We start from the raw sequence: 13656 nt of genomic DNA, 5'->3' as shown, positions 1-13656 counted from the left end.
GGATTTTAGTAGACAAAATCTAACTCTACATTAGGGAAATAGTGACCAAATGAGATTTATTCTAGAAATGGAAGATTTGTTCAGATCCATGAATATTTCATATTAATATATCATATTAACACATCTGAGAATTTATATGACTATCTCCATAGATGTTGAGAAACCCTTTGACAAAGTTCAACATCTATTTATTATAAAAAGCATTCCAGGAAATCAAAATTGAGGGATACTTTCTCCTATCAATACATACAGTATCAGTATAGTGCTACAACTGCAATATAGTTGATATTATATCAATAATATAGATACACTTAGCCCTGATGCCTGATCTTATTTAATGTGAAACACTAGAGGCATTTCCACAAAGTCAAGAACAAAACAAGAATATCCCTTATCTCTGCTGTTGTTTCCATTTGCTGTTGTTCAGTCACAAGTCATGTCTGATTCTCTGTGACCCCACGAAGTACAACATGCCAGCCTTCCCTGTCCTCACTGTCTCCCAAAGTTTGCTCAGATTCATTTCCACTGGGTCAGTGATGCCATCTAACCATCTCATTCTCTGCCACCCTCTTCTCTTTTTGCCTTTAATCTTTCCCAACATCAGGGTCTTTTCCAATTTGTTGGCTCTTCACATTAGGTGGCAAGGGTATTGGAGCTTTAGCTTCAGCATCAGTCCTTCCAATATATATTCAGGGGTGATTTCCTTTAGGGTTGGCTGGTTTGATCTCCTTGCTGTCCAAGGGACTCTCAAGAGTCTTCTCCAGTACCACAATTCAAAAGCATCAGTTCTTCTGCACTCAGCCTTCTTTGTGGTCCAACTATCATATTCATACATAACTATTGGAAAAACCATGGCTTTGACTATATGGACCTTTGTCCGCAAAGTGATGCCTCTGATTTGTAATACGCTGTCTAGGTTTGTCATTGGTTTCCTTTCAAGGAGCAAGTGTCTTTTAATTTCATGGCTATAATCACCATCTGAAGTGATTTTGGAGCCCAAGAAAATAAAACCTGTCACTGTTTCCACTTTTTCCCCATCTGTTTGCTGTGAAGTGATGGGATTGGCTGCCATGATCTTAGTTTTTTGAATGTTGAGTTTCAACCCAGCTTTTACACTCTCCTCTTTCAGTCCCATCAAGAGGCTCTTTTAGTTCACCATTATACTAGAGTTATTCACCAATGCAATCAGAAAAGAAGAGGCATTTGAATCGGTAAAGAATAATACAAAAAGTACTGTTAAAAAAATCAGTAGCCTTCATATACACAAACACCAAACAGAGGGCATAATGGTAGGAAAATTCTAATTTACAATAGTAATAAAGAAGATGTTTCAGAATAAATTAAACAAGAAATGTGCAAAAACTATATGAATAAAAATTTTAAATACACTGGAAAGAAATGAAGACATGAATAAGTGGAAAGACAACATTCCCTATTACTGGATTAAATAATTCAACATTAAATGATACCAGTTCTTAAGATTATAAATTCAGTGCACTCTCAGTAAAAATGCCAACATGATACTAACATGCTGCTATATATAACTTGATACTAACATTCATATGGAAGAGCAAGCATGCAGGAATAGCTAGGAAAACAGTGAAAAAGAAAAACATGAGTGACTAGGCTTATTGAGCATTAAAACCTACGCTAAAGCCCCAGTAATTAAAGCAGGGTGACACTGGTGCAGGAATAGGCAACTAGATCAGTGGCAGAGAATAGGGAGATAAGAATTAGGCACCTATGTGGAATTTACTGTGTAAGGAAGATGGTATCTGAAACCACTGAGGCAAAGGTTAGCTTTTAAATAAGCGTTGCTAAGGTAACTTGATAGCCACATAGAAAAAGATAAGATTGTATCCACTTTGTAACCAAGTAGGGTAGGGGGGTCCCTGGAGAAAGAGTATCAGTATCAGGCATGATTTTCTTGACATAAGAGAGGCCATTTTTGGCCTAAGCCATTTTGTGATCTAAGCCTGGCCATAATGCTTGTCTTTGAACAGACCTGAGTAATTAATAACCTTTAAGGCAAAAACCAAAAATGACTGTTATTAGGCAAGAGAAGTTAACAATAGCAAAGATAACATATCAGTTGTAAAGATTTCCAGTTCTGTTTCAGAAATAAAGATGAGCCTGAAGTGGTGAGCCACCTGAACAACGGAACCTAAAGGATGATGGTGTTGATGTTTTCAAATCTGGGCTCTGCCTACCTCCCAAAGTCCCTTCATGAATATGCATACACTAGCCCAAACCTCTTCGTGAAAAAGTGAAAGTCACTCATTAATGTCCAACTCTTTGTGACTTCATGGACTGTCCATGGAATTCTTCAGGCCAGAATACTGGAGTGGGTGGCTGGAGTGGGTTGGGATCTTTCCAACCCAGGGATTGAACCCAGGTCTCTTGCATTGCAGGTGGATTCTTTACCAGCTGAGCCTCTAGGGAAGCCTGACTATGCATCTACCCTTAGCTTAAAACTTCCCCAATTTTGCTGTTCCAAGAGGCACCGCTTTGGGAAACATCCCCAGTATTCTTACTTGCCACAAGTAATAAATCCTTCCTTCTCTCAGTCTTTGGATTGGTAGTGTCTTTTGACTTGACACGCACAAAAAGGTGAACCAAATTTTTGGTTAACAAATTCTTATAACAAATAGAAGAATAAACTCCAAATGGATTAAGAATATAAATATAAGAAAATAAAACAATCTAACTACCAGAAGGAAACATAGATGAATTCCTCTCTAATCTTGGTGTAGGGAAGGGCTTTCTTACTATAACTCCAAATCCAGAGGCAGTAAGACCAGGAGACTGATACATTTGTCTATGGAAAGATACTAAAAACTCATAAAGTCAAAAGACAGTTGGCATACTTGGAAGGAATGTTGCAGCATACACCTTAGACAAAATCCTAGTGTTCTAGTATATGGAAAACTCTTAAAAATTAAGCAACAAGGGACCTGATGGGAAAATGGAAAGGAGACGTGAGAAATTCAAGTTAAAACTACATAGAGGTGTCATTATTCACCTATAAAAGTGGCAGAAATTAAAAAATAAGACAACACATTCTGTTGGTGAGTCTGTGGGGAAACAGGCTCACTTAACCTTGCTGGTGGGAATGTAAATTGCTACCACCCTTGTGGAGGGCTATTTGGCAATACCTAACAGGATTCTATATGTGCTCAGCTTTGAGCCCAGCAAGCTTATTTTTAAGAATCTATCCTGAAGATAGAATTACAACAATATGAAAATATCTGTACATCAGAACAAAAAAAATATTCATTGCAGTATTGTTTGTAACTGCAAGGCACTGAAAAAGTGGAAACACTCATATATAGAACAGCTGATTAGATTATAGTACAGTCACATAGTGGAATACTGTGCAGCTGTAAAAAGAAAAGGAAAAGAGTCTATGAACTGATATTAAGTGATTTCTAAGACATACTGTTGTGTGAAAACCAGAAGCCCCCAAAAGCATATGTAGTCTGCTGTTCTTTGTGTAAGAAAGAAGGGAGGAAAAAGAAAATGTATGTGTAACTCCACATTCGTGCGACAGAAGTACAGGAAGGGGCTTCCCCTTGGTGGCCCAGTGGTTAAGAATCCACCTTACAATACAGGCGGCACCAGTTTGATCCCTAGTCTGAGAAGATCCCACACGCCCCAGAGCGGCTGAACTTGTGTGCTGCGCTCTTCAGCCTTCGCCCGAGAGCCTGGGAGCCGGTGAGCTGAGACTGCTGAAGCCCGAGTGTGCTAGAGCCCATGCCCCCCAGGAGAAGTCGCCGCGACGAGAAGCTCTTGCGCTGCGACCAGAGAAAGCCTGTGTGCAGCAGCAAAGGCCCAGTGCAACCGAAAACAAACAAATACATAAATGGATTTTTTTTTTTAATGCAGGAAGGATAAACCAGAAATAACAAGATTGGTTACCTACAGGGAAGGGTTGGGAGAGAGGCAGAAAGAAAGAGGGAATGGAAATAGGGTAACATTGATGAAGGAGTGACGCTTCTTTGAGTAAATCTTTTTGTGTGTCTCTGTCTTGTAGAACCATAGTAATGTTTCATATACCCCCCAAAATAAACAATTAAAACCAATTAGAATGTGGAGCGGGAATCCAAACTGGAATGGAAACACCTGCCAATGAACCTCACAGTATTAAACATGAATAAAGTGACCATGCAGAAGGGTAGTGGGGACAAAAGAACAAACCCAAGAAACTGTGGGAAACGGTGTATTGACTGGATTCTGTAAGGCCAAGGGGAAAAAAAGCTGTCCATAAGTGCTGTAGTCTAGTAGTAAAAATGCTTCTCAAGGAGGAATGGGTTAGCAACAGCCTTGTATATGTACTAGAATTGAACAAGTAAATAAATATGTAATAGATAATGAGAATTGGGTTTTCCGTTGTTACAGAAAGAAATTATATATAAAAAAGGGGGAAGATTAAAGGGAACCTTTTGGGTTAGAGTCAGAGATATTAGTATAAGTGCATGGTTTTGTGTGTGTATATATATATATATATATATATATATATACATATACATATATATATATAAGCAAATAGATACAGGAATACAGAAATATAGATATAAGTGTATGGATGGGCTATTATGCTCAGTACATGAATCTCCTGGTTCTGCCTGCTGAGAGGACACAGCAGCAGTGGCACCTCAGTAGTAATGACCCCACCTCGTGCCCGTCTCTTACTCTGTAAAAGAAATCAGCACTGCTAGAAGTGGTTGTTTACAGGCCTGGGGCGAAGAAAATCCGAGAAGAGGCTGGAACTTTCATGGTGTCAGAAAAGGGTTGTTTTGAAAGAATACAAAAGCCAACTTTAAGGACAGCCTATTGGCAAGAACTGAAACAATTTAAGAAAAAAAGAAAAGATAATGTTGGATTATAGCCCTCAGAATAAGATATGTATGGATTCATACTGATATAAATATTTAACTAACTTATAAAACAAGTAAGCAAGTAAATAAATGAGAGAGCTCTTTTTCACGATTCCATGGGATAAATTGGAATTCCAATGAATAAACGTGAGAAGAAAGAAGAAAACAGAGAATTACCATTAGGTAACTACTTCAGTAATAAATATTGCGAACAAGGATCCATTAATAGATGCTAAAATTAGTAGGTGGAAGTTTGGGGGAGATATAGCGTTGCATATGTATGCAAAGTATCTCCCCAAGGTAGTTATCAACATACAAGGGGAAAAATAACTTTATAATGAAGAAACTTGGCTGACATCAACTTAACCGGGTGAATCAAGGTAAGTGTTCTCTGTATTAAGGATATTACGAATTCCTTGCTTTGTTGCACTGACAGGGACACAGCATAATTTTTGTGATATTCCTGCCAAGAATGCATAACCTCATTTCAGTCCTGAGTAAACATTGGAGAAACCCAAATGGAGAGACATTCTACAAAGTAACTGATCGATACTCCTCAGAAGTGTCAAGGTCATGAATGACAAGACTGATAACAACTGCAGACTAAAGGAGGATAAGACAAATAAGAACTAAATGTAACGTAGAATCCTGGATAGGACGCCACACAGAAGATTAGTGGGAAAATCGGTAAAATTTGAGTAAGAGTTATAGTTTAGTTAATAACATTAATATTTAGACAGTATTAGTTTCTTGTTTGTGGATAACATGATGGATTATTAGGATTATTATTTATAGATTGACAAAGAATCCTTCCCCTCTTAAAACTGCAAGCAGATTATTAGAAATAATGAGAAAGGTTAGCAAGGTGGCCACGTAAAAGGTGAATATACAAAAGTCAATTGCATTTCTAGAATGGAGTGACTACAGCTAGTAACAAATAAAGACAAGGGACCATTTACAATATTATCATGTGAATTTAACAATTTTGTTGTTAAATGAAACAACGAAAAGTTAAAAGACTAAATATATTTTGTTCACCGATTGAAAGATTTAACATTGTGAAGATTTCAGTTCTCCCCAAGTTGATCTGTAATTCAGTAAAAATCCAATCAAAATCCCAGTAAGATTTTCATGAAATTTGATAGATTATTCTGATAGGGAAAAGAGTAAGTGGTCAAAAGCAGCCTGGGATTTTATTTTATTTTTTTAATTTGGGGATTTCTTTAAAAGATTTAAGTTTAATGTTTTATTATGAACATTTGAAGTTGCTACATCTTGGAAAGCACATTTCCAAGGAGTCAGATGGCTTTTAGAGTTGTTATTACAGATGTTTTATAGTTGTTAATACAATGGAAGGGTAAAGAATGTTTTAAGATAATGAAAATAACATGGAATGTAAGTACTTTTCAAGGGATTTGAGAGAAAGGTGTTGTAGATCTCGTTTTAAGACTGAGCTGGATCCAAGTAAGATTGCTCTAGTTCAGTAATTTCATGGAGATCTAAGGATCCAATTCTGGATGGAGAATATGCCATGGAAACTCTGGGTAGCTTCAGGTTTTTGTAGAATAATGTGAAAAATATTGAGCTAGTTAAATAGCTTTTAGAGGTTATTTCAAATTTGTTTTTCTACTTGCATAGGAATTTATATTGCCTTGTTTTTCACAGGTTACACAAGTTAGTAGCTACATAAAGTATGTTCTAAGGCTTTTTTGTATGACTAGTTAACTATTTTGAAAATAGTGAACAGTTGATACTTTGAAAATATTGCAGTTGTTTTTCTTCTGAAAGAAGAAGTCAATTTTGGTTTTTATTTTTGCAAAGTGTTACAACTCATGAGAGCTTACTTCTGATCAGCATACATATAGAACTTTTGTTTTTTTCTCATTATAGTAAGGCGCTATAAATTTTACAAATTTAGTCCTGATAATGTGACAGGATACAAATTTATCTTAAATATTACTAAATTAAATATATAAATAAAAAGTTTAACAGTGTTTCCATGAAGTAGACTATTTTATTTTGAATCTAAGTAATCAAATGTTTCTGTACAAATTTTTATGAAGCAAGAATTAGGGAATAATTTGATGTTAGGGAGCGTCCCCTCCCTCCAAATCTCTTATTGCAGATAAAGAATAAAGCCCAGAAAAGTTATGTACAAGTTCAGAAGAGTCATTATTGACAAAGTCAGAATTGAACCCAGCTCTTCTGAGTCCAGATGTGCTGGAAATATTGTGAAAGGGGAATCAGAAGACCTGGTGAATGAACGGGAGCTGTAGAAGGAGATGTTTGGCGTTGGGTTTTGCTATAATGTACTTGGTCTTGTCTGTGCTCTTCCTCTCTTTCTCATTTATCTGGCATGATATCTGTTCTTTTCTTTTATGTTCATTATCTTTGCTATGATATCACCATTGTTTTATAAAATTCATTTATGAATTAAGTAACCTTAATCAGAATAGATTTCATGTCAGGTTCTGGAAACTTTAGAACATCTGTTTTTATCTGTCCACTCAGCTTTACTAGAAGTCTTATCCTCTGCAATCTTTTCTTTACCCTCCACACCTGTTGTTTTAGATTCTGCCTCTGAGCTGGTTCACAAGTCTGTCAGGCTTTTCTCCTTCACGCAGTCTTGCCTGCGTTCCAGCTCTCATCGTCCGCTGGATGGTCATTAGCCTCCTAAAGCGTTCTTCCTACTTTTGTCAGTGAAAATTGATTCCTCTGCATTAAAGCATTCATAAACTTGGATGGGAAGATATCACATCCCTTTTTTTTCCTGCCAGTTTTATGAGATACAGTTGACATACAGCACTGTGTAAATTTAAGGTACACAGCATAATACATAACGATTTGAGTTATATGCATCATGAAATGATTATGACAATAAGTTAAGTGAATATCATTTCATATGAATGAGATGATAAAAGATAATAAAATTAAGGAAAGAGAAAAAAATATTTTTCCTGTGATGAGAACTCTTAGGATTCACGCTCTTAATAGTTTTCATATATAACATAGAGCAGCGTTAATACATTTATCAAGTTGTGCATAATTTTCATATATAACATAGAACAGTGTTAATACGTTTATCAAGTTGTGCATAGTTTTCATATATAACATAGAGCAGTGTTAATATGTTTATCAAGTTGTGCATGGCACCCCTAGTACTTATTTATCTTATAACTGGAGCTTCACACCTTTTGACTGCCTTCGTCAATTCCCCCTCACCACACTCCAGCTCTGTTAACCATAATATTATATCTTTATTTTCACTGATTGCCTACTAAAAATTAACATTTCCTTCCATTATGAATAAGGTGACGATCCGCAGTAATATTTTCAATACTTGTGACTTGATCACCAATGGGAAGCACATATATTTTCATGTCACATTATAGTTGTTGGAGGCAACTTGAACACTATTCACCCACATGATGCTTTGGCACTCTTTGAAGGCATAGTAGTTGCTGCATTCTCTGCTATTCCTTATTATTTCATGTTGTGATGAGGCACGCAAGTTATCCTCAGTTTTAAAAATATTTTGATTACTGTGTTTCCATATAATTGGTTTTACTATCCTATTTCATTTAATGAATTTTAAAATATTACTCTGTGATAAAAATATTGTAAAATTAGATAATGGTTATAGCCACACAACTTTGTGAAGTACAAAAAGCAAAAACACTGAAATGTATACTTTAAAAGGGTGAACTTGGGAATTCCCTGGCGGTCCAGTGGTTAGGAATCTGCACTTTTACTGCTGAGGTTCATTCCCTGGATGGTGAACTAAGATCCCACAAGCTGTACAGTGTGGCCAGAAAAAAGAGAAAAAGGGTGAACTTATGTATGTGAATTATATTCCAATAAAGTTGTTATAAAAATATTATTCTGATAATGGGTCCATATGCTTTATCAGAATACCCAAAGCATCTGAGATATATAAAGGATTACTAACGCTTTCTCTTTACCTGGAAACATATTTTTCTTCCCAGTTACTACCTAGAAACCTTTTCTTAGGCATTTTCCCAAAGCGTTGCTCAAATATTTCCTCAATAAAGCAAGCCTCTCCCAGCTCCCCGGGCAGGTCTTTAGGTGTGCTCTGAGGAATGCGCGCACGTGTTGCTTATATCCTAAGCCCAGTGCTGGTTGTCAGCCTCTAGGCTGATAATTTCTTCAGCCTTGGGATCATGTGTTTGTATCCCTAGCACTGGGAGTCTAAAATGGTTGTTTTTCTGTGTAGGATTCCGATGGGTGGCCAGAGAGAAGAATGGCAGCATTGTAGCCAGTGAATATTGTGAGGGCAGAGGCTTAGAAGCGAGAGAGAATAGAGAGAATAGAACATGTTCTCGGAGGGCCAGTTAGAAGAGCGTTAGGAGTATCTCAGATGAGAAATGCTAACAGTCTTGAGGAAGAATAGCGGTGGTTGGGATAGTTGAGAAAGATGTGATCAAATCAGATTTCAGGGATTAGGGCACTGGTTGGATACAACAGGGTAACGGAGGAGTCAAAAAAATAATTGATGCATATATATATATATATATATATATATATATATAGCTGATTCATTTTGTTGTATAGCAGAAACTAACACAACATTGTCAAGCAACTATACCCCAATTAAAAAAAAACTAAAATATTAGTCTTGGTTAATTGGTAGAAAAATGATACTGTTAATGAAATAGAGAAGGGAACAGGGCAATTTTTTTTTTTTTTTGCAGATGATAAATAATTCCATTTCCATTGGTTAAAAACATCAAGCTTATTTTGGCATCTAAACTGGTTCAAGGATAAGCTACATGCTTTATAGAAATGAAATCATGTTTGACATTTAATCACACTTTGCAACATAAAATACAGTTCTAAGAAAATGCCATGTTATCAAGAAAATATAACGTTTCCCTCTTTTGTATATATGGTCTTTTTTTTTCTTTCCTAGATTCCAGTATGATTAGTAATGTTGTACTTCAAGACTTACTGGCATATGTATCTTCAAAACATTCCTATCTCAGAGATCTTCCTCAGAGGCATCCTCAGAAAATGAGCAGTATAGAATTTATAGAGTTGGAGCAGCTTCAGCCAGACATTTTAGTCCATGCAGTTCTAAGAGTTATTGATATCACTGTACTGACAGGTAAATATTTGGGGTACTTCATCAATTTTAGGTTATAAAAAAATTAAGATATAACAAGGACCTACTGTATTACTCAGGGAACTGTACTCAGTATTTTATAACAACATATAAGGGAAGAAAACCTGAAGAAGAGTATATATATCACTGTGTTGTGTACCTGAAACTAATGTGATACTTTAGATCAACTGTATTTTGATTAAAAGAAACTTAAGTACAGGACTGTCTTAGTGTACCATTTGGTTATCAGTGGATATTTATCATCAGACAGTAAAGTATGATATCACATGCAGTAGAGTAATGCCAATTAAATATTTCTTTTCCTTTTCCAGAGGCGTTATACAGTTATAGAGGGCAGAAGCAAAGGAAAGTTATGTTAACAGTGGAACAGACCCAAGGTCAACATTATGTGCTTGTATTATGGGGTCCTGGAGCAGCCTGGTACCCTCAACTTCAAAGGAAAAAAGGTAAATACACCAAAAAGCATTTAATCTATTTATAGGTGAGTAAATGATTAATGCTTATGAGCCTAAGATGAAGGGACTCTGGAGATCAGACATTTGAAATATAATTGAGCATGATTGAGTATTCTTTTGCAGATTTCTTGTTACAATTTTTTACCTCCTGTAAACAATTCAACGATCTATAACCCTCTATAATTAATGGCAGCAAATTAAAAGGTTTCATTTATTCCCAGGTATACTACTTTACCTTTTTAGTGAAGATTGAAGATCTTACCTTCCTTGGATAATGTTGTTTAAAACTTTAATTCTGGAGATGCTTCTACAATTTTTATTCAGCCAAGGTAGTCTGATAAATAAACTCCTCTCTGGTTATAGGGCAGATGTTAGAGGAGTTGCATTAACTCTTTCAAGTCACAGTGTTACTGTTTAATAAGTTACTATGTTCCAGGTTTTTATTCCAGTTGTTTTAAAAGTGTGGGCTATTAAACATCCATAGAACATTCATGTTTAAAGTATGACCCATGGTTATATTTTTCTTTAGAGCAACAGTTAATCATTTATAAGGTATTAAATTAAATGGAATTGAAACAACAGACTGGTTCCAGATAGGGAAAGGAGTACGTCAAGGCTGTATATTGTCACCCTGGTTATTTAACTTATATGCAGAGTACATCATGAGAAACGTTGGGCTGGATGAAACACAAGCTGGACTCCAGATTGCTGGGAGAAATATCAGTAACCCCAGATATGCAGATGACACCACCCTTGTGGCAGAAAGGGAAGAAGAACTAAAGAGCCTCTTGATGAAAGTGAAAGAGGAGAGTGGAAAAGTTGGCTTAAAGTTCAACATTCAGAAAACGAAGATCATGGCATCCAGTCCGATCATTTCACGGCAAATAGATGGGGAAACAGTGGAAACAGTGACAGACTTTATTTTCTGGGGCTCCAAAATCACTGCACATGGTGACTGCAGCCATGAAATTAAAAAATGCTTGCTCCTTGGAAGAAAAATTATGACCAACCTAGACAGCATATTAAAAAGCAGAGACATTGCTTTGCCAACAAAGGTCCATTTAGCCAAAGCTATGGTTCTTCCAGTGGTCATGTATGGATGTGAGAGTTGGACTATAAAGAAAGCTGAGAGCCAAAGAATTGGCGCTTTTGATCTGTGGTGCTGGAGAAGACTCTTGAGAATCCCTTGGACTGCAAGGAGATCCAACTGGTCCATCCTAAGGGAAATCAGTCCTGAATATTCATTGGAAGGGCTGCTGCTGAAGCTGAAACGCCAATACTTTGGCCACCTAATGTGAAGAACTGACTCATTTGAAAAGACCCTAATGCTGGAAAGGATTGAAGGCAGGAAGAGAAGGGGACAACAGAGGATGAGATGGTTAGATGGCGTCACTGACTCAATGGAAATGAGTTTGAGTAAACTCCCACCAACTCTGGGAGTTGATGATGGACAGGGAGGCCTGGCATGCTGCAGTCCATGGGGTCACAAAGAGTTGGACATGACTGAGCAACTGAACTGAACTGAACTGATGTTTCAATAACAGTGTAACATCTTCATTTTGACACTGGATCCTTTAGTTGCAACAATCAGAGACAGTTTAATTAGTGGCTTCTGAGTTATTTTACTCTGTTAAATTAATTCAGAGGTTGATTAGGTATGTGATCCATTCTTTTCTTACCTGAAAGAGTTAATGCGTCTTTGGAAACTTCTATTTCAAAATAGTTATCTAAAGATAGGATCTATCACATCGCCTCTTTTAATCATTAATAGCCCATATCTAGGAACCGAGATAAGTCTGAATTTTGGCTTTCATGTTAAGATCAAACAGTGGCAAATATTTGTTTGGTTGAGAAATCTGGAAAACATGTGTCAGTGATACACACACCATCGTTATTGACCACTGTGTCATGGTCGGGACCATGAGTCTGCTGCATGCTGGGCAGAATGGGGATCAAAGGTGGCGTTCCGATTACAGTGGAGCTGCGGCGAAGCAGATTGCTCCATGCTTAATATGACTGGCCCTTAAAAGCTGATAGTTATTTGGTCAGTAGAAGAGGAAGTATATTTTCTCTAGATAATTCTTTGATATTTAGGTTAATGTTGAAAATTTATAAGTCCGTGAATTAAAGTGTAGTTTCTTTGTTCATTTCTTCAGCATATTTATTTATATTTCAAGTTTTAATATCTGCCTTAATACCTCAAGATCTAATTTTGAAGAATCATTTAAGTAAGTGATTCTCCTTTCACAAATTGTTAGTATTCTGTCTGTTCATTTAGTATTTCTTGAGGCATTCTCTGTATTATTCTGTAGGTACTGGGCCCTCGTTTTCCTTGCTCCCAAGGGTAACAAACTCACATTTAGGTGATATAATTAGAAGTGATTGTCAAGCAGTAATTACTGAATACTAGAGACAAAAGAGTTGATGTTTTGGAGAAAAACAATAATAAATTAATTCCCAGTTTTTTTGAAATATGTTTTGCTGGTAGGAATTTGGTATGCCTGATGTGCAGCAAGCATTGGTTACAGTTAAAGTCCTAATGAGGGTGGGCTAGGGACACAAATTACACTTCTTGGTAATAATTTGGTATGCATAAAATAAGCTATTCAGAACTAAGTGCCTTTCCAGTGCAATATTCTCCTGAAATCTAATAGAAGTCTAATATTTAAAAAAATATAACATTACAGTAAAGTACACTCATGATGTTACTAATTAAGCACAGAATAATACAAATGATCCCAACCTTTGTGGTTATGCTTCATGCAAAATCACAGTTATGTCTGCATGGAGGTTTGGTACTCCTTCACACCCTTAATTCATGATTGAAGTATAGAATTGTATCACAAATTGTCTTGGTACTGCTCGGTCTCCCTCAGACTCACTAACTTAACCCACATTCGACTCCTTTCTGTTTCTTGAACACGCCAAACTTTTTCCTGCTTTGGGATCTTGAATTTATGTGTTTCCCCTGCCTAGAGTGCTTCTTCCTCCAGCTCTCCCACACAGATGGCTGTCCAATTTCATTTCCCCAGAGAGGCCTCACACATGAATATACAAAATCACTATCATGTCAGTCAGTCTTTGCATTGCACTTGTGCCACCTAACACAGACAGATGATCCAGCTGATTTGCTTGCTTGATAATTAACTAAATTTCTCAGTAGGTTGTATAGTTTGTGACT

At 36.6% G+C, this 13656-nt stretch overlaps 1 protein-coding gene across 1 annotated transcript in view; it reads left to right on the top strand.

Annotated features, from left to right (window-relative positions):
- SHLD2 (shieldin complex subunit 2) overlaps positions 1–13656 on the top strand; it is a 41070-nt gene that overhangs the window by 9100 nt on the left and 18314 nt on the right. Inside the window, exons 3-4 of the mRNA XM_052639673.1 lie at positions 9808–10002; positions 10332–10466. Coding sequence (XP_052495633.1) covers positions 9808–10002; positions 10332–10466 — 330 coding nt within the window. The remainder of the gene's footprint in view (positions 1–9807; positions 10003–10331; positions 10467–13656) is intronic.

This window comes from Budorcas taxicolor, chromosome 5 (genome assembly GCF_023091745.1).
Source record: "Budorcas taxicolor isolate Tak-1 chromosome 5, Takin1.1, whole genome shotgun sequence".
NCBI lineage: Eukaryota > Metazoa > Chordata > Mammalia > Artiodactyla > Bovidae > Budorcas > Budorcas taxicolor.
This window is presented reverse-complemented; position numbering and strand designations above follow the sequence as displayed.